Source organism: Crinia signifera, chromosome 3 (assembly GCF_055691185.1).
Source record: "Crinia signifera chromosome 3, ASM5569118v1, whole genome shotgun sequence".
NCBI classification, from domain to species: Eukaryota; Metazoa; Chordata; class Amphibia; order Anura; family Myobatrachidae; genus Crinia; species Crinia signifera.
The window spans coordinates 295,089,300-295,117,092 of NC_139219.1; the positions used below are offsets into that span (position 1 = coordinate 295,089,300).

The 27,793-nt window shown below is 45.4% G+C and overlaps 1 protein-coding gene across 15 annotated transcripts in view; it reads right to left on the reverse strand.

The window, feature by feature from the left end:
- Window positions 1-27,793, reverse strand: part of MYT1L (myelin transcription factor 1 like) — a 461,092-nt gene that overhangs the window by 129,957 nt on the left and 303,342 nt on the right. For all 15 annotated transcript variants that reach the window (XM_083178476.1, XM_083178474.1, XM_083178472.1 and 12 more), the window contains one exon: window positions 22,878-23,200. In XM_083178476.1, the coding sequence (XP_083034602.1) occupies window positions 22,878-23,200 (323 nt within the window). The remainder of the gene's footprint in view (window positions 1-22,877; window positions 23,201-27,793) is intronic.

Consider the following 27,793-nt stretch of genomic DNA (forward strand, 5'->3'; position numbering starts at 1 on the left):
TTCGTTCATCCGGCAGGGGGGCGTTAAGCCACTCGTTAATCAGTGAACGACCGCTGCTTAACGAGCGGACCAGAATCACTTCCTATGAACGCTAAAAGCACAGCTCCCCAATCCTTCCTTCCACTTGTGTGCTGTACTGCAGTACTGTCAGACAGAGGCAGTGCCGCCTTCAATTGCAGGCAGCCATTCCCATACTTAGCATCTGCTGCTGAATGCTGATATGCAACACTCTGTATTCTGCTGTATTGAGATTAATGTATGAACCAGCTTCCTTTGTCTCACTGTTCTATAGGCATTTAATGGTGCTCTAATAGTGCCATGGAAATTGTCTGTAAGCTCTAGCCGATGATTATTATTCTTGCCCCAAACGTATAATGACATATTCTATATAGAAAAGCGGACAGAAATTTGGCCTTAGCTAGTATTTAGGATTGCCCATTGTATTTCAGTTGTTCTAATATAAATGTTAGTTCCTTCTTTTATTTTAATAATGGGTAGAAAGTGGATATACAGTGGGTTTATTACTGTATATTAGGACATCAATAAAATATAGTCCTTTCAGTACTTGTGTAGTTTCACGGCGCCCGATATATCGGATGCGATATCGGCCGATATATCAGATGCGATATCGGCCGATATATCGATGTGATTCGAAGCGATTTTTGACCTGTTCATAACCCCACTATACACTACGCATGGAGTTGATTTTATATAGTGTAGCGCAGTAATCCGCGTCCGCTCGCCACGCTTCGGGCTTGGTGGCTCGCTGCGCTCGCCAAACTTTATAAAAAAAGCTCCATGTGTAGTGGATAGTGGGGTTATGAACAGGTCAAAAATCGCTTTGGATTGCATCGATATATCGCCCGATATCGCATCCGATATATCGGGCACCGTAAAACTACACAAGTACCGTCCTTTCTATACTTATTTCCTGTGTATGTATACTAAAAAAAAGTTCATAGAATGTAGGTGCTTGATTTATGCTTCCATAGAAGTAGCAGCGATGGCACTACTGTGGGCGATGGCACTACTGTGGTAATGCAGGATAGTAGACACTTCCTGTTTGCATTAGTGATCCTATGCTGCAGCAGCGGATCAGCTGCAACACCAAAGGCCGCTGGGGTTGCCCTAGCCGACCTCCACATTTACTACAAAGAGGCCAGGAAAACTTGGGGCGAAATGTAATAGGGTGTGATTTTTGGACGAGTTCCAAACTCGCCAGAAATCGCACCTTTAATCGCGTTTTTTGCCGCGAATTCGCATATGTAATGAGATGCGAATTAGCGGCAAAAAAATGCGATTTGCCGCGATTTCGGGCAATTTTTAGTCATGAAAATGTGCGCATTTTCAGTCATGAAAATGTGCGCATTTTCAGTCATGAAAATGTGCGCATTTTCATAAATGCGATTTTGTGCAAAAAAAAAAAAGTTAAGCCGGACCTGGTTCCAAAAATACGGGGGGACAAAAAGCATAGGGGTCCCCCGTATTTCTGAAACCAGCCCCGGACTCTTGGACCGGTCCTGGTTCCAAAAATACGGGGGACAAAAAATCTGGGGGTCCCCCGTATTTTGAAACCAGCACCGGGCTCCAACAGCCCACGGTGTCATGCCACAGCCGGGGGACACTTTTTATACAAGGTCCCCCGGCCAAAACATGAGCACCGTGGCTGGTCAGCCTTGGACGGGGTACCTGGAGGAGTGGGGACCCCCCCAATAAAGGGGTCCCCCCCCCAGGCTTCACCCGTCCAGGGCTGAAGCCCGGGGCTGTCACCGGCGTCCGTGGCCAGTGGACGCCGGCCTGATAGGGTTAAATCGATCATACATATCATTACATTGCTTTATACCGGAGAACTACAAGTGCCAGCAGACCTCCCCCGCATGCTGGGACTTGGAGAACCACAAGTCCCAGCATGCGGGGCATTAATGGGCCCGCTGGGACTTGTAGTCCACCTGTAAAAAGAATGTTTATAAAAAACACACACAGAGAGAAGTAAAAGTTTATTACACACACACACTTCACTTTTACACCAGCGTTACTTACCATTCCTGGATCCAGCGCTGGTCTGGCTGCTTTACAGCCGGCTCCCCCCGCACTGACAGGCAGCGGGGAGAACCGGCTTTCTCCGTTGCCTCTAACAGCTTCTGTCCGAGTGCTACAGAGGCTGAGAGCGCGATTGGCTGAGCTATGCGTCTCCATGGAGACGTATCGGCCAATCGCGCTCTCAGCCTCTGTAGCGCTGGAACAGCGCTACAGAAGCTGTTAGAGGCAACGGAGAAAGCCGATTCTCCCCGCTGCCTGTCAGTGGGGGGGAGCCGGCTGTAAAGCAGCCAGACCAGCGCTGGATCCAGGAATGGTGTAAAAGTGAAGTGTGTGTGTGTGTAATAAACTTTTACTTCTCTCTGTGTGTGTTTTTTATAAACATTCTTTTTACAGGTGGACTACAAGTCCCAGCGGGCCCATTAATGCCCCGCATGCTGGGACTTGTGGTTCTCCAAGTCCCAGCATGCGGGGGAGGTTTGCTGGCACTTGTAGTTCTCCGGTATAAAGCAATGTAATGATATGTATGATCGATTTAACCCTATCAGGCCGGCGTCCACTGGCCACGGACGCCGGTGACAGCCCCGGGCTTCAGCCCTGGACGGGTGAAGCCTGGGGGGGGGGGGGACCCCTTTATTGGGGGGGTCCCCACTCCTCCAGGTACCCCGTCCAAGGCTGACCAGCCACGGTGCTCATGTTTTGGCCGGGGGACCTTGTATAAAAAGTGTCCCCCGGCTGTGGCATGACACCGTGGGCTGTTGGAGCCCGGTGCTGGTTTCAAAATACGGGGTTATGCTTAGGAGGGGGGACCCTACGCCGTTTTTTTTTATAAAAACACTTTTACACATTTTTATTAACAGGACCATGCACAGATCTCAATGATCTGTGCATGGTTCTGTCAAATTCGCCTGTCAGAACCTGGTCTATTTTTTTTGCGATTTTTGGTAACATTTACCAAAAATCACACCCTATTACATTTGCGAGTTGTATACTTTATAATGGGAAAACATCTGGATGCGAATTGAAATGTGACTAAAAATCGCACTTCTAAAAGTGCGATTTCGCGGTAAAAAGTGCGATTTTTTACCGCGATTTTCAACCTATTAAATGTGCGATTTTCGGAAAATGTGCGATTTCGGCCGTTTTTGACCCAAAATCGCACATGTCCAAAAATCACACCCTATTACATTTCGCCCTTGATCTTCCAAGAGCAACAGCAGATTTTCACTAAAGATATAGGGCCTGATTCAGAGTTAATCACAAGAGCAAAATCTTTGAGCAAAACCATGGGCACTGCAGGTGGGGCAGATGCAACATTATTATTTGATTACCAGTTATTTATTTTAGGCAGTGCTATACTGGGAATATATAAACATTCACGTCAGTCCCTGCCCCAGTGGAGCTTACAATCTATATTCCCTACCACATGTACATGCACACACAGACATTCTAGGGTTATATTTTGTTGGGAGCCAATTAACCTACCAGTATATTTTTGGATTGTGGGAGGAAACCCAGTACCCAGAGGAAACCCACGCAAGCACGGGGAGAATATACAAACTCTGCACAGTTAGAGCCATGGTTGGAAACGAACCCATGACCTCAGTGCTGTGAGGCAGTTATGCTACTATCAGTGCCATCCGTATGTGCAGAGAGAGTTAGATTTGGGTGAGTTATTTTGTTGCTGTGCAGGGTAAATACTGGCTCCTTTATTTTTACACTGCTTGAACACACCCCACCCAAATCTAACTCTCTCTGCACCTGTTACATCTGCCCCACCTGCAGTGTACATGGGTTATGTCCATTTGAGAAAGATTTTGCTCTTGAGATCCACTCCGAATAAGGCCAATAATGTGCTGAACAACACAGGAACTGTAGTGCACACACACAGCCCCAGCGCATACACAAAGGCCCCGTTCCAATGTTGGGGTTCTGCGCATGTGCAAGCGCGTATTTGCGCACGTGCAGACCCCGGTAATGAACGGCTTCATCAAGTTACACTCTCGCCGGGCCGTTCATTGTTGGGAAGGAGGGCCGGGGGCGGAAACTGGGCTCGCCCATGGGAAACGCCCAGTGTTTTATAGACATTTCCAAGAAGATGCTAGGCATCCCCATGGGAACGCAACTGGGCCGATGTCTGCCGGGGGCGGGCAGCTAATGTCACATGACGTCAGCTCCCGCCCTTTCTTCAACAGACATTAAAGGAAATAAAAGTCAGTTGAGACTGACATTTACTTCCAAAGGCAGGAGAAATCATTCGATGGTCGCGAACACATCCCCTCGCATGGTACTGAGGAGACTTGGTGGCGGGATGGTGGGGCGGCATTTCAGCGCTCAGTAAGCAGCAAAATTCGTTTCATACGGAGCCACTAAGAATCACCCCCAAAGTACCGAAAAAAATGGCGTTGGAATCATGTCCTATATGCAGGGCGGATTGGCCCACCGGGAGACCGGGCCATTTCCCGGTGGGCCGGTACTGACTTGCCGTCCCTTCCCCTGGCTGGGCCGCGGGCCTCGGACTACGCTACCACAGTGGTTAGTGCCTGCAGCTGCAGCCACCAACTGCCCAGTGCCCACAGCCAATATGGCCGTCGACGGCGGTTGCTTTCGGGTGATGTCACCCGGGACTGAGCGTCTTCGGCATGGGTGGCGGTGGGCGTGTCACCAGCCTCAAGCGGCGTGTCACCAGCTTGGAATTTTTTTTCCCGGGATGGATTTTGTAGCCAATCCGCCCCTGCCTATATGTAGTATTCAGAACCCTTAAATATATGTATTTTCTGAAGAGAGTATTTACCAGGGACTAAAGAAAGACAAAGGCCATGTTGGCGTTCTTAATAAAGTATGTTACTAGAACATGTTACAACCTTATAGAGTCACTCTATCAAAGACTTTATAAAGAACATTTCCAGATTCCATCACCCGTAGCCCATTGTATACAACAACAGCACTCACCGCAGGAGACATTTGATCATCTTTTCCAGTCACTTTATTTATGATTGCAAGGTGTTGTCCAGCCTTTCATGAAATAAGCCACATGAATTGCGCTCAGCCTCTGCTTGCCCCAAGCACAGACATGACAACCTCTGTGCCTGTGGGAGCTGAGGCGGCTGATGTTAAAGCACTGATTTTAATCAGTGAGCCTTGCAGTAAATCAGAGAGCATTCACAGGTCTGGTTATATAAAAGCGTCTCTGATGCCCGACTCCCACTGGTACGGTTTACTGACATATTCAGATGGGCATGGGGGAGTTTTATATGTAAGCTACAGTACACTTTCCTGAATGTTACTGGGGGTTAGATGCAGGATACTATTAAATATAGTATGAATATTGTTTTGCCTGTCATTGCTAAAAATGTTGTCTTCGAAAAATGCGTATCCGATGATGACAAGTGCCTCGTATTAGTGAGCTATGCAGGGTGAAACGCGTGGGTGTTTGTCATAGGATTTGTGCAGTAATAAAGCTGTGGCTATTTGAAGGAAAACAAAGTTGACTCCTATGAAGATTGTGTTCTCTATGCAAAGAGTAGTGTTCCGAATTCATGTCTGCGAGAAAACACACAGATAATATAACCCTTTCACCTACTGTATCTCAGACCCAAATGTGTTAAGATTCAACAAGGGCTGCTGCTATAAATAAGATCCAATGATCAATAACGTTTTAATTGGAAAACAACACAATTGTTACGTTCCGTAAATGAGATTGTGACCTACAGTATGCAGTGTGGCGATTGCAATGTGTTTTGTTTATTTTTGCAGCATTAAACCAAAACTTTTATTTATTCTATGCTAGCTGAGGTACCCGGCATTGCTTGGTTGTGCAATTAGCATTACTTGAACTTAAGCCTTCTTTTGTTTTAAGCTTACCAGCTCGCCATGCCCACGGTGTGACCGGCATACACTTGCCTGTGGTGGACTCCCCAGATCTGAACACAGTTTTTTTCCCTTAAACCCTATGTCCTCTACCCCCTTTAAGTTATGCAACTCTGCCATATCTTGCATCCCTGACCCACTGTGTAATGACCGGACCCCTTTTTGGGCCCCCGGTGGGGTCGGGATTGGGGATCTAAGTGACTGTTAACCTAATCTGAACCCAATGAATGTCCTCTACCCCCTCTATGTTATGCAACTTTGCCATATCTTGCTTCCCCGACCCACATTGTGTAGTGGCCAGTTGGGGTATCCTTTTCTTTGCCCCCGGGATTCCTACAGGGGTGCTAGGGGTGTCACCCCTATAGTATTTCTTCCAGATTGTTAGTTATATGTGTACCAAGTTTGGTGTAAATTGCTCCAGACATTCCAGAGTTATGCTGGAACACACACACATAAACAAATCCATTTTTATATATATACTAGTAAGCCCGCTTGAAGCAAAAGCTTAGAAAGAAAGCTAGTCTGCTGCCTTCTGTGTTTGTGCATGTGTGAGAAAGAGATGTAGTTTTACTCTCTGCCAGTAGATGGCAGTGTTTCAGAGACTCATGGACACTATATATATATATTGCTGTAAATGTCACGGGCCTGGTCCATAAATAGTAAACAGTACACTTAACCCCATGGTAAAGCAGGAGTCAGAACTGGGTTTTTATTCCATACCTGCAAATAAGTAGCAGCAGCAGCAGCGTACACAACAGCTGTTTCAACCAGCGTTTGCCAGTTTTCACCTGATGAAAACTGGCAAACACCGGTTGAAGCAGCTGAATAAAAACCTTTTCTTCATGACTGAGTGGTCTGACTTCTGCTTCGCCGTTTCTCCATGACTAAGTGCCGGTTCTGACTCCAGCTTCACCATGGGGGTAAGTGTCCTATATATATATATATATATATATATATATATATATATATATATATATATATATATATATATATATATATATATATATATATATATATATATATATATATATATATATATATATATATATATATATGCAAATACAAGAAATACCAAAAACTGCGCCTCAAAAAAGGAAAGCTGCACCTCTGATTGTCCCCTGTTAGTCGGGACAAAGGCAAGTGATAGAAATAGAAAGGAGTACAGAGTGCGCTTATAAATGAACATACAATTAAAAATTACTGTATTTAATAAAACAGTGCCTCAAGGGCTACACTACATACACGGTACAATTGTCAGTATACAATATATTAATTTCACAGAAGATTTTGGTCTTTCCAATGAAGTTGCTGGCCCAACACGTTTCGTCAACGGAGTGACTTCATCAGGGGCAAAGGAAGTATTGATTTAAGAACAAAAAATTTGCACTTCTTCGAAGGGAGAATCTTATACAGACTGGAGTAACAAGAACTGAGTTCCCAGAAAGTGCATAGTGTAAAAAATAGATATATCTCTGGTAATCAAATCATTAGAAACAAAGACCAGTGATTGTCCAGAAAATTTTAGCCCTTTTAGGATTTGATGAGGGTGTTAACAACCCTAAAACCGGTGTCCAATCAATAATAAGATTAGGAAACCGGATGTTTACTCACAAAGATCCAAACACCGGATTATTTTAAAGCAAAATGACAGGGGAAGCACTGCCTCCCCTGCCTCCCCTGACTGCATGGGGCCTACATATATATATATAGGGCCAAAACTAGGGTTTCCGGCGCCCGGGCCAAGGCAGTCATTTGGTGCCCCCCCTCTCCCCTGAGGGGGGGGGGGGAATGACCGCCTTGGCCCTGGCACCGGAGCCCCCCCCCTCCCCGCTGACAACATACATACCTCCTGTTTGCAGCCAGCGGGGGTCCGGTGACAGGCAGCAGGGTTCCGGGTAGCCGCTGTAGCGGCAGCTTGACTCCGTCCGTCTCTACTCTCTCCTACTAGCCCGGCGGCGGGAAGCGCTGGTGATGACTTTGAAAAGACTTGCCGGACGCTGATCTGCGAAAGGGGACCGCGCGCACCAGATGTGCGAGCGTCCCCTTCCGACGGTGGTCACCTGAGGTCCCCACTGCCTCCCCGCTCTCCCACCTAACCCTGTCCGTCTCCCTGAAGTGGAGACGGACAGGGTTCCCGTCGCCCCGCCGCCTGGAAACTGAGAAGCGCGTGCATGTGAGACGCACGCGCATCTCAGTCAGATGGAGCGCCTCGCAGCTGGCGAATCGCCAGCAGAGACAATCGACCGATTCGCCAGCAAGAGGGAGAGGCGCTCCACCTGTATAGGAGGCATTTGACAAGTTAATGTCTGAGGTCAACTCCAGGGATTCGACTATAAGATTTACTTACACCTGTAATTGTAGTACAGCTCAATTCCTGGATGTACAAGTGTCGATTGTTGACAACAAGTTGTCCACAGATGTTTACTATAAGGATGTTGGCAGAAACACTTTTTTGTTATCTTCCAGCCATCACCCACCTGCTCTCAAACGAGGCCTTCCACGGTCTCAGATGCTGAGAGTAGCTAGGGTGGTCAGTGACCCTTTGTTGCTTCCTGATAGACTTGATCATCTAGTGAATAAATTTTTGGCTAGAGGCTATAATCACGAGCTACTAATGAAGCAAAGGGAAGAAGTCCTGTCCATTGCCCGTATTGAATTATTACAAACTAGGCCCAAAAATACTCAAAAAATTATTCCCTGGACCAGTACATATTCAGTAGCCAGCCCGGTTTTGCAGTATGCGTCCAAGGCCCTCTGGCCTATTGTTAAAAATGACCCAGAACTCCCGGTGCTTAAAGCAATACGCCCATTAGCAGCCTTTAGAAGGGGTAGGAATTTGCGTGATCGTCTGGTGAGAGCAGACATCACGGGCCTTAATGTCCCAAAGCCACCCAATACGTACTTCAAACCCCCTGGCTGTTATAGCTGCCATAATTGTATTACATGTAAATACTTGGTGCCGTGTAAAAGCTTCAAGCATCCCCACTTGGATAAACACTATGACATCCGTCATGTGTTAACATGTAGGACAGAGTTTGTGGTCTACATTTTGATGTGCCCATGTGGCTACTATTATGTGGGTCAGACCACCCAATCTTTCCGTACTAGAATGGCGTTACATAGGTCTGCTATAGATCTTTCACTTTCTGGCAGATCTGTAGATCAACCTGTGGCACGCCATTTTAAGAGTGCTGGACATTCTTTGTCCTCACTCAAATATTTTATGATTGACCACATTAAAGAATCGTTACGTGGCGGTGATAGAGCTAAACGTTTACTCATCACTGAGTCACGTTGGATATTCAGATTGAATACCATTTTCCCCAAAGGGTTAAATGATAAGATTAGTTGGAATGCAGTTACTTGATGTAATACTTATTGATTCTGCTTCTAAATGCATTGTTGCCTTTTGTATCTGTATGTTTCTTACGTATTGACATAACCTCGCTTCTATCTTTGTATATATTTGATGTTGTCTTGTATGTGTTTTATATGTATATAACTCCGCTTGTCCCCTCCTCCGTTTGTATTGCAGAGCTGACAGCGCCAAGAGGAAGTATTGTGGCCAGCGTCGTGGACCCAGATGGAACGCAAGCGCCGCCGGTTGCCTAGCAACGGCGCCGTAGCAGAGATCTGGTCGGATGACGTCATTGGAACCCGACTTCCGGCTTGAGGTGCGTGCGCCCGGGCAATGAACGGCGGAGGGTGGAGAGACCTGCGGTCAGGTATTTATGTGGTTTGTGTGCTGTATGTCTTCTTGATGTAGTGTATCCTGATGAAGGGGGTTATACCCCGAAAGCTCGATTGTTAAATACACGCTTTTATTTGCTTGAACAATTGCCTCTGGAGTGCCAGTCATTTGGATTGGATGTACCTACTTACCTTTGGGCACCGGGGCCCGTTGTTTGGATGCTTTACCACTGAGTGCCGGCAGATTTGGACTTTCTATATATATATATATATATATACACACTCTATATAAAACATTTAAACAATTGAAACATTGAATGTAACGCTTTTCTGCCACAAGATTTAAGGGCTAATTCAGCATGGATTGCTAATGTGGACATTTTAACAGCGGACCGCGAGGAGAAAGCCTCCAATGAGACAAAAAGAGAAAAGATCCCTTGCTAAATTGCAATGGAGAATGGATCAATAATCGCAATACTCTCGCAAATACAAATGCAATTCCCGAACCATTAAACATTCATCAGGACAGTGGTTATCACTGACACCACAGACCCTCCCCAAAAGCCCCTGGGCACACTTGCCTTTTTTTCAAATACACAGGGAAAATGGCAGGTTACAACCCCCAAATGCCGACTTCCTGTCAGTCAAGCTCTGGCCACATTGCATTTACAATCTATACGCATTTTCTGTCGCTATTTACCCTTGCTTATGTGCAATGCGTGCGGTATGTATGGGCAGTCATTCCATAATCGCCCAGTTTTCAAATTCTCTACTTAACCATCCTGAATTAGCCCCTTAAAGTGGAAATAATAATAAATGCAAATCCAGCCTATTATGCATCCAATGGTATTGCCAGTTGCATTACAAAAACTGCTAAAGATCGGTGACGAGAAAACGGCAGTTGGCTGAGAAAACTCAAAATGTATCCAATTGTACAATGTGTCCCAAGCAAATGTATGCAAACTTTGTTGGTATGCTTATTTTATGCTCATTTTAATTTAATGATTTTATAATTAAGCGCCAATGTTTAGCACAGCACGCTACCACAGGAGTTTAACGAAATACTGCCGCCTGACCCAAAGCGATGAGTTATATGAGCACCGTTTCCCAAAGTGCTAGCAGAGCGAGGAAGAAATGTATCAAATCATAAAGTGGGTAATAAAGATAGTGGGTGTTATGTGCAAACATAATTGCAAACTTGCACAGCGCAATCAGCCATAGAAATCAATTAGACTTTAAAGGCAGTTGTTCCAAAACTGGGTGCTGTGCTTCCCTGCAGTGCCTTGGCACAATGGCAGCAGGGACGCCCTGGGTTGGAGGTGCATGGCCAGTTCAAATTATTTGTTAGATTGAAGTTTTGCTTAGGGTGCAGAGAAGCCTTAAGGCCCCCATACACTGGGCCATTTACATGCAATTTTCATGCGATTGAAGTGTCCAAATTGCATATAATTGACAGGCGGCCCGATGCGATGTGCGGTCCTGTGCGCATCGCACCGGAGCTTCATAGTCACACTGGCTGCAGAAGCAATCTGTAGGATTGCTTTCGAGCCGAGCCGGCTCAGCTGGAATCACATGTGATATATTGTATGCGATCTGGCTGGCTCAAGGGGGCATAGGCGAATCTAGAATTATGGTAATGGGTGGTCCCAGATCTAGACATACTAAAGGGGGACCTTTGCGCGGCGTAGCCGCGTGACAAAAGGGGCGTGGCCTCATGGGAAGGGGCGTGGCATCACAAAAAGGGGTGTGGTATTACACTTTAGACCATACACAGTAATGCCCATTACACTTTTTAGCAAACTCCGTAATACCCATTACACATAAAGCAACACATCGTAATGCCAATTACACATAAGGCCGCACACCATAATGCCCATTACACATTGTGCCACACATCATGATGCCCATTACATACTATATAACAAACCATAATACCCATTACATATTTGCCACATAAGTGCTGCTTACCTACGTGGTCATTGCTAGGGGGTTCTTGCTTGATGGCACCATAGTACCCATTACACATGATGCTGCACACATAATGCCCCTTACACCTGATGCTGCACACCGTAATGCCCCTTACACATTAAGCCACACATTATGCGTAATGCCCCCACATACCGCCACTTGTAGTGTCCCTTAAGCAATGTCCACAAATGTAACACTTACTGTAAATTTTTATATGAGCCTTCGCTGCTGCTGCAGGGAGAGATGGAGAGCGGTGCAGCTGCTTCTATGGGGAGAGGAGCAGAGTTCAGCGCAGAACACGCTCCCACTCCCCTCCTGGTGTCCCCTCTAGCCGAGTGGACATTTGAAATATTGTGTGTGCTGTAGTTGTACGTGACGTCGGGGGAGCACGCCGGGTGCCAGCACCACATGATTAAAGGGGGGGGGGCGGGCTGAGGTGAAAGCGGGGATAAGAATTGGAGCGGAAGCTGCAGGGGTGACAGTCATTGACAGCTGGGCAGAGAGCAGGGGGCTGCCCGGCTGTATTCAGAGCACTGCAGGCAGTGGCGTAAACTAGATACATGTGGGCCCCATAGCAAAAGTTTGTAAGGGCTCCTATTTATTACCTTATGCTGAAAAATGTATACAGCACATGATACTTTGACAGGCAAAGTGGGCCCCTCTCAGCTCTGGGCCCCATAGCAGCTGCACCCCATGCACCTATGGTAGTTACTACCTTGACTGCAGGTCACGGCTATTTGAAATAATACCCCTTTCACATCAGAAAATGCAGGGATTTACCCGGGAATATGGTCCCAGGATCATGCAGGGACATTCCCAGACTGACCCCTTATACACCAGCCTAGTCCCTGCATTTTCTGGTGTGAGGGGGAGACAACCACTCCCCTCTCCCTACCCCCCTTTAACCAACCAGCTATATCTTCGGAACCAACTGACCCATTTACATGAGACCAGTATCATATTGAAGAACTTTTGAGTTGACTTCAAATGATTTTGGTCCCGTGAAACTGGGCTGTTTGGTTCCAGAGAAATGTGCCCTCAAAGAACATAAACAGTCATGAAATTACATTTAAGAAATGAAAAAAAAAAAAAAAAACGGTTTAACCCCAATATCCCTGGAACCAATTAACCCATATGGATCCAGCCTGGTATCAGATTGAAGGCCCAGCGATTTGGGTTCGACTGAGATCAACCTCGAGCTTCAGTGATGCCGAAGGGGGAACTGGCAGCCGTTGAACTGGGTGGGGGTCAGAATTAGCGGGTCCCATGTTATCCTATAGGGAAAACGTTCCAGCTTTGCCTGGCAGTATCTCCGGTTCCCAGGGGGCTAGAGACATGGGGCTGGGCTCGTTGGAAAGCCCCATCCCTAAGCTACCAAATGGGCTAATGGGTGGTCCTGTGCACCCCCGGACCACCCCCTAGATTCGCCTATGCAAGGGGGGATTGCATGCAACTTCTAGTAGTCCAGTGGTGGGATTCAGCCGGTTCTCACCAGTTCTGCAGAAACGATACCTACTATACGATCGGTTCTGCAGAACCGTTTGCTAAGGACTGCCGGGGATGCTCACAAGTTACTTTAAGCAGCTGTGACAGCCAGGCAGAGACCTGCGTGCTGCCCAGCTGTGTACACAAAGCAGATCCGCGGCTATTTTTTGAATGCTACTGCTGGACCGGCAGCCAAATAGGAGCAACAGTGGTGGCTCATTATTGGCTGCCGGGCCGCGAGCTCCTATTGCCTCACAGTCCAGCGGGAGGATTAAAAATAGCCGCGGACCTGCTTTCAGTATACAGCCGGGCAGCACGCAGCTCTCTGCCTCGCTGTCACAGCACCTTGTGAGCATCCGCGGCAGTAAGATGCGGCGGCATTTCACTCCCCCTTGACAACGAGCAATTTACCCCCCCTTGGCAAACAGTATGTATTCCCCCTTGACAACGAGCAAATTACTCCCCCTCGACAACCAGCATGTATTTTCCCTTGGCAATGAGCATGAAGCCCCCTTGGCATCCAGCATGAAGCCCCTGGCATCAAGCAAAACCCCTCTAGCAATGTGCCTGTAGGTAAGTGGCACTTACGTTTCAAATATGTAATGGGCATCATGGTGTGCGGCATAATGTGTAACTGGCATCACGGTGTGTAGCACACAATGGGTTTACGGTGTGTGGCCTTATGGGTAATTGGCATTACGGCGAGCAGCTTTATGCGCAATGGGCATTAGGACATAAAACCTGTTGTTAATTTATTTGAATCCCACCACTGGAGTAATCACTTTAATGTATGGGAGCCTTTACAATGGCCCTGCTTACAACATATGGAGCCGGATGTAATTAAGAGGTTTCTCAAAGGGGAACGGCCGCCGGAATCGCAATACATTACATCCGGCACATATTTTGAGATCGACATCTGGTCAATTTTTTTTTTTTAACAGTTATTTATATTCCGCAGCACTTTACAGAGAACAGTTGATCAGTCCATGTCCCACTGGACCTTACAATATATGGGGGTTATTCTGGTTCACTAGCAAAGGCAAATTCACTCTCTAATTAATGGACAAAACCATGTGCACTGCAGAGGGGGCTGATGTAACATGTGCAGAGTAAGTTACATTTGGGTTTTATTTTATTCTGTGCAGGGTAAATGCAGGCTGCTTTATTTGTACACTGCAATATAGAAGTACAAACCCCACCCAAATCTGACTCTCTCTGCACATGTTACATCTGCCCCCCTCTGCAGTGCCCATGGTTTTGTCCATCTGAGAGTGAATTTGCCTTTGCGAGTGAACCAGGATAACCCCCTATATTCCCTACCACATGTACATGCACACACATTCATTCCACGGTTAATTTTTGTTGGGAGACATTTAACCTACCAGTATATTTTTGAATTGTGGGAGGAAACCAGAGAACCCGGAGAAAACCCACGCAAGCATGGGGAGAATATACAAACTCCGCACAGTTAGGGCCATGGTGGGTATCAAACCCATGACCTCAGCGCTGCGAGGCAGTAATACTAACCATAGCACAGTGAAAAGTGAAACTAATTTTGAGAATGACCATCTAAGGACAATTATTATAAATATATAACAGTAAAGCTTAAACACTTAGCAATACGATACTCTCATATGTAAATTTGTGGCATATATTTGTAGTGTTAGAGCAATGACATAACAGTCTTCTATTATTCAGTTAGAAAATCCTTTCATCCATTCTTACTTATTATTATTTTGTTTTTTGTGTTACAAAAAACTATACGTATGTCTGATTTTGGCCTACATCGGCATCACTGATATATTACATGTCAATACAAAGAAACGTATATCAGTGCATTAACCCGACATAAGAAATTTAGACGTATCGGTTGCAGGCACCTACAATCTGCATAACTGAAGGGTCCTCTCCTGACTCCCTGACACTGCATTTAATTGTAAATGAACTCATGGTGTGGAATATTGTGACATCTATCTCCGTGCACTGCGATGAGAAGTGCAGACATTGGGCAATTAGTTATCCGCTCTTTGTAGTGATGATTTTACTCTGAGCGAAGATTTCCTGAGTCAATCTGAAGGCAGAGCTGTCACCGTCTCCTCACAATCCACACATGATATTTGAAAATATCACTGCTCTGCAAAATTTTGACAGTTGATATGACACCAAAGTGGTACATGTGGCCTGGTACATATTGCTGCCAACGCGGTGAGTTAATGAAAGTTGGAAATTACACTTAAAAGAAAATGTTCGAAATTTTAGTATACGAGAAGCGTCAATGAAATATAAATATACAGCCACCTTTATTGTACCGTAACTTTCAAAGGATCTCATGTAGCTACTGTAGATCAGAGGCAGAACTACCATTGGTGCCGCAGTGTAGTGCACCAGGGCCTCTAAGTAAAGACTCTTCCTGTCACCCACTGTTTTTCTCTGTCACCCTCTGCCTCCCCCTGTCACACACTGCCGTGTCGCATATTGTGAACTTTGGTTGGGATGGCGGAGGGGGGCCCAAATTATATATTTTGCACCTGGGCTCACCACCCACTGAGCTATATCATCAATTTACTCTACTATTGTATAACACGTCGGTTCCAGTCCCAGGTATTTACTTATTTCTATGTTAATTTATTATTTTATTGATACCACTTTATAGCCACATCTTAAAATAAAATTGAAATCTCCTATATATTTGGCTACATCTGTCACTCAAAGTGGGTGTCTGTGTCTATAACGCTCTGTTCCTGGACTTTCCTCTTAATGTGTGATTGCCTTCATCTGTGCTGAACACCTTTCTGAGAAATTAACCTGTTTAAAACAGGTGATGGCAATCATACATTAAGGGGAAGTCTAGAAACAGAGCATTGTGTCCCTCCTGGAGAGGGTCATGTTGGGAGGTATGTGACAGAGAACCAGCCCAGTGAGCCCACAGACAGTGCCAGACACCCACTGCCTTCCCATGTTGCCCAGCACTGCTACTCCACAGCCACCAGGTGAGCGCCCCCCTCCCGCGATTTGCGGCAAAACCTCCCCCCCCCGCGCCCCCCCCCCCCTCCCGCGATTCGCGGCAAAAACACCCGCTCCCCCACGACCCCCCCTACCGCGATTCGCAGCAAAAACACCCCCGCGACCCCCCCTCCCGCGATTCGCTGCAAAAAGACCCCCCCCACGACCCCTCCCGCAATTCGCGGCATAACCACCACCCCGCGACCCCCCCCCTCCCGCGAATCGCGGCAAACCCTCCCCCGTGACCCCCCCCCCGATTCGCGGAAAAAACACCCCCCCGCGACCTCCCTCCCGCGATTCGCGGCAAAAAGAACCCCCCCGCGACCCCCCCTTGCACGATTGGCGGCACCCCCCCTGCGACCCCCCTCCCGCGATTTGCGGCACCCCCCCCGCAATTCGCAGCAGCCCCAGGATTAAATGGCACATGCAAAACACTGACATGGCTATGGTCGACAATGAAAAAGGTTGACATGAGTTTTTGAAGATTTATTTTTAATTTTTTTAATTTTTTCATATTCATTGTCATGTGTCGACATGGACACCAATGAAGTGGCACACTTATGTCAACATTTACATGTGTTGACCTTTCTGTGTTGATTTTTTCTTGTGGCGATTCGCGTCACACCCCCCCGCAACCCCCCCTCCCGCGATTCGCGGCACCCCCCGTGACCCCCCACCTCCCTCAATTCGCGGCAACCCCCCACCGGAACCCCTGTGAACCCCGCCCTCCCGCGATTCGCGGCACCCACCCCCGCGACCCCCCCTCCCACAATTCGCGGCACCCCCCCCCGTGATTCGCGGCAGCTCCAGAATTAAATTGCACATGGAAAACACTGACATGGCTATGGTCGACAATGAAAAAGGTTGACATGAGTTTTTGAAGTTTTTTTGTCATTTTTTGAATATTTTCATATTCATTCTCATGTGTCGACATGGACACCAATGAAGTGCCACACTTATGTCAACATTTACATGTGTTGACCTTTCTGTGTTGATTTTTTTCTTGTGGCGATTTGCTTCACACCCCCCCCACCCCCCCCCCCCCACAACCCCCACTCCCGCGAGATTCACGGCACACACACACACACCTCCCCCGCGATTCTCGGCACCCCACCCCGTGACCCCCCCTCCCGTGATTCACGGCACACCCCCGCGACCCCCCCTCCCATGATTCGCCGCAACCCCCGCTCCGTAACCCCCCCTCCCGCGATTCGCGGCACCCACCCCCGCGCCCCCCCCTCCCGCAATTCGCGGCACCCCCCCGCGATTCGCGGCAGCTCCAGAATTAAATTGCACATGGAAAACACTGACATGGCTATGGTCGACAATGAAAAAGGTTGACATGAGTTTTTGAAGTTTTTTTTTTCATTTTTTGAATGTTTTCATATTCATTCTCATGTGTCGACATGGACACCAATGAAGTGCCACACTTATGTCAACATTTACATGTGTTGACCTTTCTGTGTTGATTTTTTCTTGTGGCGATTCGCGTCACACCCCCCCCCCACCCCCCCCCCGCAACCCCCACTCCCGCGATTCACGGCACACACACACACCCCCGCGATTCTCGGCACCCCACCCCGTGAGCCCCCCCTCCCGTGATTCACGGCACACCCCCCGCGACCCCCCCTACCATGATTCGCCGCAACCCCCGCCCCCGCAACCCCCCTCCCGCGATTTGCGGCAACCCACCCCGCGACCCCCCTCCCGTGATTCTCTGCAATCCCTCCCCTCCCGCGATTCGCAGCATCCACCCCCCCACAACCCCCCCTCCTGCAATTCGCGGCACCCCCCACGACCCCCCCTCCTGCAATTCGCGGCACCCTCCCTCCCGCGATTCGCGGACACCTAAGTTGCAATACAGGGCATCTTTCATACAATTCTAACCATATTTCTCATATACAAACGTTCACAAATTAAGGGGGCGCAGCCCCTTACGACGGTGTGAAGAGCGCCCGTAGGGCGCGATGAATCACCTAGTCATATATATATGTCTAGTGTATAGAACTCAGTGACAGATGGTTCAAGGGTTCTCCTCTTCCTTCACTGTTAGCTTATCTCTTTCATCATTAAAGTTGATTTGGTGTTGTGCTGAGGTTTGCGCCCCCACTTCTGCTGCTCATGTCCAGCTAAAGACAAGCATTGTAGATTTATTATATAAAATTTCTGTCTCTGGAATGCAGTCATGTGCAGATGCAATACATGCAATAGCCACTAGATGGCAATACTGCTCCTAGTGTACTAATACTACTTGACTGCAGTGCAGCCTGGGACAGCTGTAAAAATGACAGTCTGTGTAAATTATTGTGCAGGGGACACGGTTGTGATAGCCTGAGTGTTTAGTGTTTGCTCAACTAGATGTTACACAAGATTAAATATACGTTTGTTATATAGCTGAGCTCCCTGGTTGATGTGTCCTGTTGTCACAAAAAGGAGCTTTGTGGGTAAATGAGTACCTGAGGTTGTGAGATCCTGAATATTTGTCAGTGTCGGGTAACATCTACATGTTGGATCCAGGGCCGGCAACAGAAACTGTGGGGCCCCATATACTTTTATCTCTGGGGCCCCCCACCATATCAAATGCTATCAACCCCCTCTCATGCTGGAACATGAAACTGACAGACTCCCTCACACTGCAGCCTACGCTCTATCACAGCATTCCACTTCCTCACCCTGCGGCCTGCGCTCTATCACACTGACACGCTCCCTCACCCTGAAGCCTGCACTCTATCACACAACGCACTCTTTCACCCTGTGACCTGTGTTCTATCACACCGACGTGCTCCAGGTGCTGGGATCCCGACAGGCATTTACCCGACGTCGGGATCCCCACTGTCAAAACATCGACAACCGGGTTCCCGACGGCCAAGTGCTATTTTCCCTTGTGGGAGTCCACTATCCTCATAGAGGGAGAATAGAATTGGTGGCAAGCGTAGTGAGCCACTGTGCCCGCAAGGGGCTTAGTTGCGCTCACCATGCTGTCTGAGTCCGGACAGTCGGGATCCCGACGTCGGGCTAATGACTGTCGGGATCCCGACTGTCAGACCCCTGTACCACACCCATGTGCTCCATCACCCTGCGGCCTGCACTCTATAGTATTCAGACCCCTACTGCACATGCGCGAACCTCCGCTGCACTGTAGCGTCTGAGCACTAGAGCAGTCAGACTCCACTGTGTATGCTCAGATCACCAGAAAAATGGCCTCCGCAAAAATGTTTCCATTGATTTTGGCAGAGCTCCTGCGGCAGGACTCCTGTACGATGTGGCCCCCTGGGACTCAGGGACCCGTGTGCATCGTGCACACTGCACCCATTATAGATACACCACTGCCTTGGAGAGGGATAACCAATCAGTTTCAAACAGTCATGTTTTAGTGCAGTCTATGAATGAGTTAGAAGTCAATCGGTGGCTTTGGTCAACTCCACTTTATCTACAGAATCTCCAGGAGTGGAATGTCTCTCCCATAGGCTCAAAGTAGGACATTTGGAAAGGTGGGAACACACTGTATGATTTGTGTTAATGATATGCATGCTAATGATATTGTTAACAATATCATCATGCATATCATTCAGTGTATACCCACTAGATTGTTAACGAAGTGTACTCCCTCGGATAATGATAACCTCTATGGCCTAAACATGCAGTCACATTTGACAATATTGACTGCCTGTTCAGCCGAGGTCCCGATGATGTCACTGAATGATATCGTTAACGTGGATATTCTTGTTTACGTTTGTATGATCTTGGTCATTTCTTGTCCCTTTAATTGTATTACATATTAAGGTCGCTGCAGTCCAATTTAGTTGCATATTAGATTTTGTGCGGAAATTCCATGGATAACTGATGTCACAAATATTCCTTGGTGCTTACAAATACATATTGGTTACTTGCTGGAACGGAGACAACACCTATACTGTTTACTGTATAAAGGACTTATTTGTGGTTCTCTTCTGGGACAAGACAATTGTGACTGTTGATAACTGTGGAGCACAATCACTTATATCTCTATTATCTGTTTGATCTGTTTGTTATCTGTTTAAAAAGCACAACATTGATTATTTGCCTTTGGCGCTAGAGGCTACAGTGGTGTACCTTGTTACCCTGCAGCCACCACGTAGGAGGATTGCTAGCCTCCACAAACACAAGAAATAAAAAGAATTTAGAATTTATCTAAACATTGGGCCCATTGTGCGTATATTATTGTGCATTTATGTACTGTTTTTATGGTGTTTTTTTGTGTGTTTTTTAATTAATTGTATCATTACTTGTGTACCTTTCAGCGCCCCACGTTTTTTCTTTTTATTGATTAATTTGTGGCTGTGATTTGTTTCTATTAAATCTGCACTCAGGGTTATTTAGCAGACAAACTTTTATTTTGGAGTGTAATTTCTTGCAACAAAGTGCCATTATAACCCACTGTAATTCTTCAAGACATTAGAATTAGTGACCCCTGTTTATCCACCTTCTGAAGCTAAGCTATAAAACACATAAAGCACACTATCACAATGAGTAACATAAATAAGAATTGACCTGGTGAAATCAGTGCCACTCTGAATCAAACGTCAATCTGTTACACACTCTAGACTTTGTAATGGGGAAAGTCAGAAGTGCATTGAGTCTGACGATAGGGAATTGTCCTAGATAATGGTAAATAGAAAACTGACACATCTTGTCTGCTACTGAAATCAAGCCAAAAGTCCACCACTAACAATTAAGGCAAAATATGAATGAAGGAAAGTAAAATTGTCTAAAGAAATGTTTGCAAATGATCAAGGAGGTCCCAATGGGGTGTATCTGAAGCTGCACACCCTATAAACTGTTATATATTGGGGTGACTGATGCGCATGTGTTCTGACAGCATGTTACTTTCGTATTCACCGAAGATGCCCAATCACAAGAGAGACAGCAACCGGCTGGGTTCAGGGATCTTTAGAAAGTAACTGCTGCATAAGTTTCTGTCTGTTCTTGGGGGGCCGAGACTAGGTGGGGGGGGGGGTCAAGTGAGCCTGTGACTGCTAATTTCTGTGAGACACTCACAAGAGCCAAAGGAAGCTCCACAGCAGATAGAGCTTCTGTTGGGGCTCCAGACACCTGTTACATAACCAGCTTCATCGCAGACACCTCCTAGGAGAGGACCTCACAATTAAGGTTCATTCATATTCTAGTAAAACAAATATTCTTCTATTTAAAAACAAATGCTACATAAGTAACTGAACTTAAAATCTTAAGAAAAATGATGTAAATAGTAAATAGATAAGCGTAAATCATGATCTGGAAAACAGGAACAAACAGCTCTAAATTTACTTTGTAAAACTATGCCAAAAGTTGACCTATAGAATTAACAAATTAGGGCAGCGTGGATTGTATACAGCTGTGCACATGACATTTGTTGACCTCTTCACGTTCCATGTACTGGTCCGCATATCAGGAATAAAGGTATCAGCTAACCCAGTGGTTCCCAAACTGTGTGCCTAGGCTCCCTGGGGTGCCTTGGGACACTTGCAGGGGTGCCTTGGATTAGTGGTCTAGAGGCAATTGAAATTATTTATGGTCATTTTAAAAGGCAAAAAATTGCTGGTGGGCTACCAATAATATAATATGTTGACAAACAGAAGCTAATCCTGTCCCTCACCCATAAATACACCCATGTATGACATACAAAACAATTTGACAGAATACGAAACTTTTGGACTAGGGGCGCCGTGAAAAAAAATCTGATGCTCTAGGGCATGGGTCCTCAAACTGCGGCCCTCCAGATGTTGTGAAACTACAAATCCCAACATGCCTTGCCACAGTTTTAACACTCCCTTATAGCAAAACTGTGGCAAGGTATGCTGGGATTTGTAGTTTCACAACCTCTGGAGGGCCGCAGTTTGAGGACCCATGCTCTAGGGTGACGTAATTTCAAAAAGTTTGGGAACCACTGAGCTAACCACATCTCTGTAGATGTCGTCAATATAACCGATCTTATGTAAAAGACATGCAACCTATTCATGGCACTCCAAAAATAAAGGAGGTTCACAAAACCATGAATATTAGGTATAAATATGATGTTTCTTTTGCTAAAAGTTAAAACATAAGAACTGAGCTATTTATTTCATGATCTATCTATAAAATGAAAAAAACATAAAAAATTTCTATTTTTTTTTCTGTCCGCTGAAATTGAGAAGAAGAAATCAGCTGCTGCTCCACAATATTCACATGAAGTTGGGAATATGATGCTTGTCTATGCTGTCACAGCTAGTGGAGTACTGTGGTCTTCAACTATCAATAATTTAACAGTAAAGAAGGGTCACGTTATTAGAAAGTCATGTGCAGTAACTCATCCATTCACATACTGTGATAATCCGTGAGAGGTCTCCCCCTCTATAGTGGGCCATGCAAATCATGTGTGCTTGTCTATGGATCAACACTGGAACGGAATGTCTGCCAATATCATACATCTTTTCCTATTATCTAATTGCATTGGCAAAATAATATTGATCATAGTTGTATTATTTGCCATTTGTAGTGTTATGAGCAGAGATGCGCGGGTTCGGTTTATGCGGATTTAATAATTTTGTCAAATCCAGATCTTATTGGCTTTCGGCTGTCACATGTTTTGGATTGCCAATAAGCGAGTAAATCCGAGTAAAACTGAACCCGCGCATCTCTAGTTATGAGTGTGTAGTAAATTCACGTCACAGGGAAAATGGTCACATTGAGATTTAAACCTATTTCTGATTGTCCCATCTTAAAGTTTCATAAACACCGGTCTAAGCAGGCGTCATTTCAAAATATTTAACCCAATAATAATTGTAACCCTACAAACATTTGATGGTTACCTTCATCATCTTCATCATCATCTTCTTCATCATCATCTTCAATTTCCTCTCCTTCCTCTTCATATTCCTCTTCATCTTCCTCAATTTCCTCTTCATCATCCCTATCTATTTCTTCATCTTCCTCATCCTCCTGGTCTTCATTGTCATCAGAGTACTCTTCTTCCTCCTCCTTCTCGTCCATTTCCTCTGTCCCATCTGTTTCATAGCACTCGTCTACCGAGGAGTTGTCTGTTTTCGAGGAGTACGGTTTTCTTTTAGGTGATGGCTCTAAAGGCTTATTATCTTGGGTTTTCCTTTTCTTGGCCAAAGGACAGCCGTAAACACTGCAATAAAGAACAACGTATTAGGAATAATTATATATTACAGAGCATTATTTATTGTTGTTTTTGGTTATTTATTGTCGTTTATATTTCTAAAAATGATGTCATGCACTATATTACTGATGTCATTGGTTCTATGAAATCCCGGTTATCTAGTAAATGGATAGGCAGCATTTTTCATGAAAACAGGATCAGTTCAGAAAGTGCATAGGAGAATGTTTAACTTTAAATTACATATTTCTGTATACGGGTTGAGTCTGAAATGCTTGGGATCAGAAGTATTCTGGATTTCCGATATTTATTATTATTATTATTATTATTATTATTTATTACTATTTACATACCATAATGAGATACAGTACAATAACTTTGGCACGGGTCGCAAGTTTGAGCAGAAAGCAGGGGAACGGCCAGCGTTGCCAATGGGATGCTGATGTCACATGACGTCAGCGTCCGCCACGAAGGAGGACAGCGTTGAAATGAAAAGTCAGTCCAGGCTGACTTTTCAATATGGAACGGAGGAAAAATCTTTCGATGTTGAGCGACCATCGAATTATTTTTCACCTGTGGATGCATGCGAGGGGATGTGTTATCATACACACCCCCCTCGCATCCTAGTGTGGTGATTTGCTCGGGGGGGGGGGGGGTGTTTGGCTGAGCGGCGGGCGGAATTTACCTGTGCGCTGGGGAACGAACATATGCAGCCTACTGATCAGGTCTGAATTAGGCCCTTTATGCCAAGGGTATGCATAATGTAGAACATACACTTTTGTTAAAATTAGGCTCTTCTGGTCCTGCATGTTTAACTTGGATCCCTCAGCAGAAGAAATGCCAATGCAGCAATGATCATTTTCAGTGCCGAAAATGAAAGTTGCGATATGACCGAAGTAGCGATCGCATCTGAATCAGGCCCAATCTGTGCCAGAGTCATGCAGCTGCATAATGCATCCTAGTGTACTAGTGTAGCATCTCTTTTCCATACATGAATACACTATTATTATACTATACATCAATAATGCATTGAGGTAGAGGTAGAGTAGAGGTTTCAAACTTTGGAGAGAGATAAAGTAGAGACGTTGCCCATAGCACCCAATCAGTTTATATCATTCCATATACTGTGCTAGATAAATGACAGAAGCTGATTAACTCCCCCACACTCCATATCAGGCATGTCCAACATTGGCCCTCCAGCTGTTGTGAAACTACACATCCCAGCATGCTTTGCAATAGTTTTAGCATTCTCTAATAGCAAAACTGTGGCAAGACATGATGGGACCTGTAGTTTAACAACAGCTGGAGGGCCACGGTTGGACATGCCTGCTCTATATCTATAAGGACAGCATGTAACAATCGCTGCTTATGAGCGCAGAAGGATGCAGTGGCAGTGGGGGATTCTCGGAGGGATCCGATGCGGAACAAAGCTCATAGGTAGCTATAGGGTAATACCATCTGTAAGTAGCGGTACCCTCTGCACTGAAACCCTGAGTTTGGGACTTAGTAAACACAGAAAATGCGTAAAAGAAAACAAAATGTTTTTTTTAAATTCAATTTTATCACTAGAACGTCCTGCCCTAAGGCTTGATATATCTCCCCCTGGATTTGGCATTTTATATAGGATTTTGAGATGATTTATTGCAACATCTAAGATGTTGCATATTTGCATTATCACTTGAACATATTTTTAGATATACAAAATATGGTACTTATGTATTATCTGGGCTCCCATGTTAAATGAACCCCATTTTTTCATACCCCTACTATCCAACTACGCATGGAGTTGATTTTATATAGTGTGGCGAGCACAGCGAGCCACCGTGCCCGAAGCGTGGCGAGCGCAGCGAGCCCCGCAAGGGGAAGCGGTCTCATAAGAAAAACGGGAGCCCAGATATTACATAAGTACCCAAAATATTTATTACATTAATAAAATATGAATGCTTTATGTATTATTTGTGGTTGAGGTCATAGAAATATCAGCCTTCGATACCAACAATGACAAACTATCAATGACATGGCAGAATTCTACTATTCCAAGGATATTTAACAAACAATAACTGTAATAATCAAAATGCACATTTTTGTGAATTGCCCGTTTAATCAGACATTCTTCAACCACTTGCCTGGCATAAGCAGGTGGGATACAACTGCACCCAGGAGGACCAGGTTGTCTCCCATATGTCTGTGCTGCCCTGCTGTGTCCTCCCATCTGGTATGGAGGACACAGTGCAGAACGGATGTCCCTCTCCTGCTGCAGCCCCCAAGGGACAGTGATTTTCACCCTTCCTGCCAACTATATTGCATGTGCAGAGATCAGATGTAGCAGGGGATGGGGGGTGGGGGAGGGGGGACTAATCATCACTGGGAGCAGCTCCCTGGGGGTGATGTAACATCAATAAGGGGGGTTGGCCATATGAGGATGGAGATGGGACAGTGGAGGGTTCAAACAATAAAAAACAAGATACTAGCCACATGGAAGAAGGAGAGAAAAGGGGTGCAGGAAAAAGGTTCCTTTTATGGGAACGTGTCCATGTGTATATAATAAAGGGGGTGTGGGGGGTATTGTTAGATTTTATGATAACTTGATGGAGATGGCATATATAGAGGGCATATCTCCTTCTTTTCTCTTTTCTCTTACACAATGGTTCTGTTTTGCAATAAAAGTTTCACCACCACCCTTTTCTGTTCTTTCCACTCATTTCTGGATTTGGTCAAATCCTTCTTTTCCAGTATCGGTTTTAAAAAAGTGTTTCCGCTTTTCCAATGGGTCTTTAGTGAAGCCTGTATTTTTACAATTCTGTATAAGTTTTTATGTATCAATTGTCATAAGTGTATTAAAACCAGATATTTGCATTTGTAGATATATTGCTATGTTCCCCTGATGAAGTCGTTATAGACGAAACGCGTTGGGGCTCATGTACATATGTTATCTGTGACAACAAGATCTACTACAATAAAATAAGAAATTGGACTTATCGTCTCGTCTTGCTTCACTCGACAGCGGATCACTCACTGTATGGACATTTAGGCACCACACCACAATTGTGTTGTGTATATATATATATATATATATATATATATATATATATATATATGTGAATCTTATACATGGAATAAAAATTCAGTTGAAACTATTGAATACAGAAGCCCTATTGAGTGCCATTTTTTTTTAAATTGGACTGTTTATGTGGCCCGAATAAGGTACCACTGATGTGCGACCCCAGGCAATTGCCGGAGAAACAAGTGTGTGCTGACCTAATCCCTAATCCAAGATATATATATATATATATATATATATATATATACAACCACTGTGAAGCATGGGGGTGGAAACATCATGCTTTGGGGCTGCTTTTCTGCAAAGGGGTGACTGATCTGTATTAAGGAGAGGATGAATGGGGCCATGTATGAGAATTTGGGCAAAAACCTCCTTCCCTCAACAAGATCATTGAAGATGGAACGTGGCTGGTCATCCAGCATGACAATGACACCAAACACATCGCCCAGGCAACTAAGGAGTGGCTCCGTAAGAAGCATTTCAGGGTCCTGGAGTGGCCTTGCCAGTCTCCAGGCCTCAACCCAATCGAAAATCTGTGGAGGGAGTTGAAAGTCCGTGTTGCCCGGCGACAGCCCCAAAACATGACAGATCTAGAGAAGACCTGCATGGAAGAGTGGGCCAAAATACCTGCTACAGAGTGCGCACACCTGGTCAAGAACTACAGGAAACATTTGACCTCTGTAATTACCAACTGAGGTTATATAGTATTGAGTTTAACTTTTTGATTGTCCAAATATTTCTTTTCCACAAGAATATACAAACAAATCAATATCATACAATGTGATTTCCTGTTATTTTCCACATTCTGCCTCTCACAGTTGAAGTGTAAATGTGATGGAAATTACAGGCCTCTCTCATCTTTTTAAGTGGGTCAACTTGCACAATCGGTGGCTGTCCAAATACTTTTTTGCCCCACTGTATATATACAGTATATATACACTGGTAAATGTTATATTTTATCTGAGGCCGAATAATCATTCCCATCCTTTATTTGCAACTACTGTATGCACCCAAGCTAGAGGCTAAAATAAGAAGCAAATACATTTCTTCCCAGCTGTCTCCGTCTTCTTCCTCTCTCCATCCCTCAAACATGAAGCACAAAAGCACAGCACGCGCTCTATAAGAGACGTGGTTAAAAAATGTATAGCACAGACTCCACGCAGTTCAGCCGAGGACAGGCAGGAGAATGCCGTCTCTGCCATTCTCCCAGCCTCCCTTTAGTGGATGTATACAACATTTCTCTGCGCTGTGAATAACCATCCTAGTCTTGGCCCAAATCATATCTCCTGTCAAAGGCTAATCACTGACTCACTAATGTAATTCAGTGGCATAATTAATGAAGCTAATAAAGTTTCTGGTTAAAGTGAGATAGCCACAATAGGATAAAAGGTGCGTTCCGCGTGTATCAAAACAGCTTTTTTTTTAAAAATAAGATCTGTGCTGTAGACTCCAGCGTAGGAGATAATCACATCACTAAAATGCAATTTTGTCATTATGTGAAATGCACAAATTTGTGACTTCTGTACTTCAAATAATTATTAAAA